Source organism: Oncorhynchus masou, unplaced genomic scaffold, assembly GCF_036934945.1.
Source record: "Oncorhynchus masou masou isolate Uvic2021 unplaced genomic scaffold, UVic_Omas_1.1 unplaced_scaffold_1186, whole genome shotgun sequence".
In the NCBI taxonomy this organism is placed as follows: Eukaryota; Metazoa; Chordata; class Actinopteri; order Salmoniformes; family Salmonidae; genus Oncorhynchus; species Oncorhynchus masou.
Window position 1 is genome coordinate 36,294 of NW_027001631.1, and position 7,100 is coordinate 43,393.

At 41.1% G+C, this 7,100-nt stretch overlaps 1 protein-coding gene across 1 annotated transcript; it reads left to right on the top strand.

Annotated features, from left to right (window-relative positions):
- Positions 1-830: 830 nt before the first annotated feature.
- Positions 831-6,194, top strand: LOC135529567 (peroxynitrite isomerase THAP4-like). The gene is made up of 9 exons (XM_064958238.1): positions 831-1,143; positions 2,968-3,163; positions 3,335-3,367; positions 3,490-3,545; positions 3,658-3,754; positions 3,974-4,009; positions 4,436-4,495; positions 5,956-6,025; positions 6,181-6,194. The coding sequence occupies exons 1-9, from the start codon at positions 1,052-1,054 to the stop codon at positions 6,192-6,194; spliced, it is 654 nt and encodes a 217-aa protein (XP_064814310.1). The 5' UTR covers positions 831-1,051.
- The last annotated feature ends 906 nt before the right edge of the window (positions 6,195-7,100 follow it).

Here is a 7,100-nt window from a genome sequence, read left to right on the forward strand (position 1 = left end):
CAGTTTACAGAGGAGTATAGAGTGTAGTGATGTGTCCTATAAGAAGCATTGGTGGCAAATCTGATGGCTGAATTGTAAAGCACATCTAGCCGCTCGAGAGCACCCTTACTTGCCGATCTATAAATTACGTCTCCGTATTCTAGCATGGGTCGACTGGTCATCTGAATCAGGGTTAATTTGGCAGCTGGTGTGAAAGAGGAGCGATTACGATAGAGGATGGGAGATGAGGAAATGCTGATTTAAAGAAGTATATAAAAGTGTCGGCTAAATAACATACGTTAAAGATAGTTTAAACACAGAATCCTATTCATTACTCCATGTGCCATTTTAACACATTTTGCCATGTTGCAGAGGGAAACATTTGCAGTTTTATAATTCTATATTACAGATTTTGACATGAGGCCAAGAGAAAATGTTGCAGTTTTAAAGCTAATTTCCAGCAATTCTACACTTGTTGCCATGGGGTAGAGAAAACAATGTGCTGTTTTTATAGCTCATTCCATTCTTTTGTTCCTATTTTTCCATGAGGCTGAGATAAAATTTGCAGTTTTAAAGCTAATTTCCTGCAAATCTACACATTTTGCTATCATATGCTATCTGGAGGACCCCCTATGATAAAATCTGTAGATTTGCAGGATTTTGGCTTTAAAACTGCTCCTCTGCATTTCGACACAACCACTCGCTCATACCCTAGTCACCATATTGGGCTGCAGCTTCCCATACTTGGTATTTTACATGGTGTTATTTTCCTTTTTTCCACCCTGTCCAGTTGGTGGCGGTGTTGCACAACCGTTTCATTTGCCACAAGTCATAAAACCACTAATGAGGAAGAAAAAAAACATCAAGCCCCGTCTGTCTTGTTGAGCTTTGATGCAGTTTCGACCTGGTGCAATTTAAGATTTTCCTATTCCACCTTTCCCTTTTATTTTTGGGTGACCAAATGTGCAATACGCCCCCCAGACCTTCGAAAGACAGCAATACATAACACAACGTCTAAGTCTGCCGGAAATTCACACGAAGAAGGAAAATATCAACAATTTGTAAATCAGAAATGTCATGTTCAGCTTACAGCTGTAAGAATAGAGGACATGATAGATATGATAAAAATAATCAGTTGCGTGCTAAAAAAGTTAGGCTTCACAGGTAAGGCTTGCAGCATTTGACTAACAACACGATATTGGCTAACAACGTAATGTGAGCAACTAGTTAGCCAACAAGTTAGTTAGCAGTTAACGTTATCTCGTGAGGCTAGCTAAGAGATTTACGGTCATTTCGATGTTATAGATCATGTCGTATTATAATGTATCATAACAAACGAGTTAGCTAGCTAACGTTATTACTACATTTGTTTTTGTCTTAAAGCTAAACAAACAAGTCCTGCTGTTGTGAAGGGATCTGGGAATATGTCCAATGCAATGATTTTTTAAATTCGGCTATTGTCGATATTTAGGCGAGCCATAACTGTTTTTCTATATCATACCCAAAATATAAGGTTTTATTACTCCATTGTTTTACATAACAATGATGTAAACAAACAACACATGGCTTCAAAATATGTTTCAACCCGTCGTGGGGTGGATTCACTAGGAACCAAACATATGCAAACGCAACGGGGAGGGACCACCTGAATTTGCCCAATATAAACTATTTTTCCTTTGCAACCCGTTTCCGGTGTGGAGTAAACGGTTTCCTTTGCAAACCGTTTCCCGTGTGGAGTAAACGGCTTCCTTTGCAACCTGTTTCCGGTGTGGAGTAAACGGCTTCCTTTGCAACCCGTTTCCGGTGTGGAGTAAACGGCTTCCTTTGCAACCCGTTTCGGCTTCTTTGCAACCCGGTGTGGAGTAAACGGCTTCCTTTGCAAAACATTCTTAAACGGAACGAAACGGAGAGGTCCTACCAGTAGATGTACTAACTAGAGAAACGGTGGTTGTAGTTGTAAAACAGCATGTTTGATGTCATGGACTGTCATGAGATGACCTAAAAACATGCCACTTCCATACAGCTATGATTTTTGTTTTGTTGCATATTAGATAATTAATGTACCAAGTTAGGAGAATGCTTTCCAAACCTGCTACGAAAAGTCCCATGTATCAAAGTGGCATGTTTTTAGGGAGTCCTGGACTGTCACCCCTTGCATCTAGAGCACTACGGATTACATCTCCCTATAGTCCCATCCCTAAACTGTATACCAAAACAAGTGTCAAGGACACCTGTTTTCTCTGAATTAGCTTTAAAGGTCCAGCACTATCACAGACGTGATTTCCTGTGTTATATATATATATATTCAAACTCTGATTTTGGAATTATATTGTGAAAATTGTGATATTAACCTTTTTGTGTAAGAGCTGTTTAAAAAGACTGCCTGGAATGTTTTGGTGGGATGGAGTTTTGGCCTGCCTGGTGACGTCACCAGGCACTAAATTAGTTGATAGACCAATAAGAAAGAGAATCCAAACCTATTTTTCAGTTTTCACCCTCCCCACTCAGTCTCCTCCCCACTCAGTCCCCTCCCAGACAGTCCTTGTTAAATTCTTGCTTGAGAAATTGCTCTTTGCTAAGGATTTATTTTAGTTTATTTTTGACCATTTTATTTGAATTAAGATACTTAATTGTTACCCAGAAATGATTTTGGTATTGAGATAAAAACAGCTGCATTGTACCTCTCATCTCTGTTGATCATTATAAGCTCTTTTATTTGAATTAACTGTTATTTAACTAGGCAAGTCAGTCTTATTTACAATGACAGCCAAACCCTAACCTGACGACGCTGGGCCAATTGTGTGACGCCCAATGGGACTCCCAATTACGGCTGCTTCTGATACAGCCTGGAGCCGAACCCGGGTTTGTAGTGACGCCATTGGTTCTGAGATGCAGTGCTTTAAAACACTGCGCTACTCGGGAGCACTGTGAAATTGTGAAGTTGTTACTTTTTCCTTATTTCTTTTTGACTTTGTCTCATGCCATCAGATTTCCACTGAGCGACGCCAAAAGACTAAAAAGTGGATCCATCAGACGAGACTGGAAGCCAACCAAAAGCTCCAGACTGTGTTCCGAGCATTTCGAGGAGAAGTACCTGATAACACCGTCAGCTGGGCGTGGTATTCGTTTGCGTAATGATGCCATTCCAACTATATTTTCCTTTCCTAGTCAGTTCCAAAAAAAGGTAATTTGTGAATCGATGCAGGTGTATTTTTCTGTTGAAAGTTTTTGACTGGGTCTTTTTCAAAATGGTTATTATTTTGATGCACATGATAACATCTTGAATCATGCTTTGGCTTTGTTGGTTTGAACTGTTGAGCAGTGTGTTTTTATTGTTGAGTTCTTATTGTTTTAGAAAACAGCTGGAACGAGGAAAAGAGTAACCTTGGTGAGAAAAAACAACTAGTCCTACTAGTTTTCCATTTGTATTGTTTTTGATATGGCTAGGATGCACACTTTATCCTCAATCTTTCACAAAGGAAATGTATTAAACTCTACTTGTGATTTCAGTTTCCTGAGGATCGTGTTCCTGAGGATGTGTCATCAATACAAGCTGAGCCAAAGTGGTACTCAAAACCAATACAGTTTGTAGGAGCTATAGGTTATGAGTCAATGTTGTGAAGAAATTAAGCAATTCATTATTTCCCTCTCTTGATTCTTCTTGTAATGAAACATTAGCTCTGCAGAGTCAACACGGTTGAAGAAGACTCCCAGTTACTTAAACCACAGTATATGGCACCAAAGTCGTTTCCATGACGACTACTGTATACCACAGGTACAAAGTACATATCACACATCCAGACCTTGAATCTTCAAATACATGTCATGTTAAAAAACTTGAGGTGTGCTTGATTTAGCTCGCCCAGGTACAATAACCAATGGAACACTGTCTTTCCAGCCTAAATGAAGCGCACCTCTGAGTATTTGACACAGGTCTGCTCTTATCTGGAGATTTTACATTTCTGGTGATATTTCATGTATCCTTTTTTTGCAGAGTATTGACTGGGCTGTGAAAGATAAACCAAATGAAGTAAGTGGTAGCTCTTATGAGGCTGATTGGCCAATCAGAATTGATCGTGCCAATCTCGCAACCAAACAATCCTGATTGGCTCAAACGAGGGCTACATTGAAACTCATATACAGCTAGTTGTGTGTATACAGTGTGTACGGGCTTTTTTATTATTTTATTTTACTAGGCAAGTCAGTTAAAAACAAATTCTTATTTTCAATGACGGCCTAGGAACAGTGGGTTAACTGCCTGTTCAGGGGCAGAACGACAGATTTGTACCTTGTCAGCTCGGGGGTTTGAACTTGCAACCTTCCGGTTACTAGTCCAACGCTCTAACGGGCTTATACGGCTAGTTGTGTGTATGATCAACCACATTGTATAAAGGCTTTATATAACCCTAACCCTTTATTTCCTGCTTTAATCACTGAACTCTCCTGACAATTTCAGGTCCCACCTTCAGCTTTACAAAAGCAAGGGCTGATCTTTATCCCCAAGCTCGCAATCAGGGTAAGATTTCTGACAGACGGGTTTATTCTGGAAAAGAGAAAACAGGCAACAGAGGGTAGTGCGTACGGCCCAGTACATCACTGGGGCCAAGCTTCCTGCCATCCAGGACCTCTATACCAGGCGGTGTCAGAGGAAGGCCCTAAAAATGGTCAGACTCCAGCCATCCTAGTCATAGACTGTTCTCTCTGCTACCGCACAAAAAACGGTACCGGAGCACCAAGTCTAGGTCCAAGAGGCTTCTAAACAGCTTCCATCCCCAAGCCATAAGACTGCTGAAAATCTAATCAAATGGCTACCCAGACTATTTGCACCCCCCCAACCTCTCTCTTTGACACCACTGCTACTCTCTTATCTATGCATAGTCACTTTAATAACTTTACCTACATGTACATGTTACCTCGACTAACCGTTGCCCCCGCACATTGACTCTGTACTGGTACTTCGCTGTATATAGTCTCCACATTGACTCTGCACTGGTACTTCGCTGTATATAGTCTCCACATTGACTCTGTACTGCTACCCCGCTGTATATAGTCTCCACATTGACTCTGTACTGGTACCCCGCTGTATATAGTCTCCACATTGACTCTGTACTGGTACCCCGCTGTATATAGTCTCCATATTGACTCTGTACTGGTACTTCGCTGTATATAGTCTCCACATTGACTCTGTACTGGTACTTCGCTGTATATAGTCTCCACATTGACTCTGTACTGGTACCCCGCTGTATATAGTCTCCATATTGACTCTGTTACTGGTACCCCTGTATATAGTCTCCACGTGACTCTGTACTGGTACCCTGCTGTATATAGTCTCCACATTGACTCTGTACTGGTACCCTGCTGTATATAGTCTCCACATTGACTCTGTACTGGTTCCCCGCTGTATATAGTCTCCACATTGACTCTGTACTGGTTCCCCGCTGTATATAGTCTCCACATTGACTCTGTACTGGTACCCTGCTGTATATAGTCTCCACATTGACTCTGTACTGGTACCCCCTGTATATAGTCTCCACATTGACTCTGTACAGGTACCCCCCTGTATATAGTCTCCACATTGACTCTGTACTGGTACCCCCTGTATATAGTCTCCACATTGACTCTGTACTGGTACCCCCTGTATATAGTCTCCACATTGACTCTGTACTGGTACCCCCTGTATATAGTCTCACGTTGACGCTGTACTGGTGGTGCCAACTTGTATATAGTCTCCACATTGACTCTGTACTGGTACCCCGCTGTATATAGTCTCCACATTGACTCTGTACTGGTACTAAGCTGTATATAGTCTCCACATTGACTCTGTACTGGTACCCCCTGTATATAGTCTCCATATTGACTCTGTACTGGTACCCCGCTGTATATAGTCTTGCTATTGTTATTTTACAATTTGATTTGAACAAGGTTATTAGATTTTGTATTATTTTTATATCTTACATTTTATGATATTTGAACCAGATCAAGGAGAAATGGGAATGGCTGACAATGGAAGTAGAAGGGCCATTTCCAGAGACCCAAATGGACACAAGTTGTACTAACTGTAATGGACTACTACTCCAAATGGATGGAAGCCTACCCCATGAAGACCAACAACAGTAAAAGAGATTACAAAATCATCTCTGACCTCATCTCTCGCTTCGGCTTCCCTGTTGGAATCCTGTGTTGTTTTTGGGTGTAATGCAGACTGTAAGAGGTAAGAGAGACTGTGGTTAGTTTATAGAGATGGTATTGTGTCGTTTCTTATACGGTATGTGCAGCATGTATTTATGCTAGCGTTACTGTACCACCACCTGAAAACAAAATCACTTGTATTGGTTGGGTATGTTGCACAAAATGATCTCATGAATATTAAGTACCCCTCCTATTTTTGTTATTTTACAGATCAACTCGGCTTTGGGTGATCTGAAGAAACTGACAGGCCAACTCATATTCTACCGTCCTCTGGGCGTGTCACTGGATCCAGTAACAAAGTCTCTTGTAGACCGGTTTGTCCTCCAATGTACCTTGCTACACAGCCACCTGATTCTAAAAGTTTATGGATAGTATGTTGCTTGTCAAGTCAAATCAAATTTGATTTGTCACGTGCTGAATACAACAGGTGTCGACCTTACAGTGAAATGCTTACCTAATAAAGATAAGTGTTAAGTAAAAGATAAGTTAAATTTAAAAATAAATAATAATAATTAAATAGCAGCAGTAAAATAACAATAGCTAGACTATATTCAGGGGGGTACCGGTACTGAGTCAATGTGGAGACTATATACAGGGGGGTACCTGTACAGAGTCAATGTGGAGACTATATACAGCGGGGTACCAGTACAGAGTCAATGTGGAGACTATACACAGGGGGTCCCTGTACAGAGGTCAATGTGGAGACTATATGGGGGGTACCTGTACAGAGTCAATGTGGAGACTATATTCAGGGGGTACCTGTACAGAGTCAATGTGGAGACTATATACAGGGGTACCTGTATAGAGTCAATGTGGAGACTATATACAGGGGAACCTGTACAGAGTCAATGTGGAGACTATATACAGGGGGTACCTGTATAGAGTCAATGTGGAGACTATATACAGGGGGTACCTGTACAGAGTCAATGTGG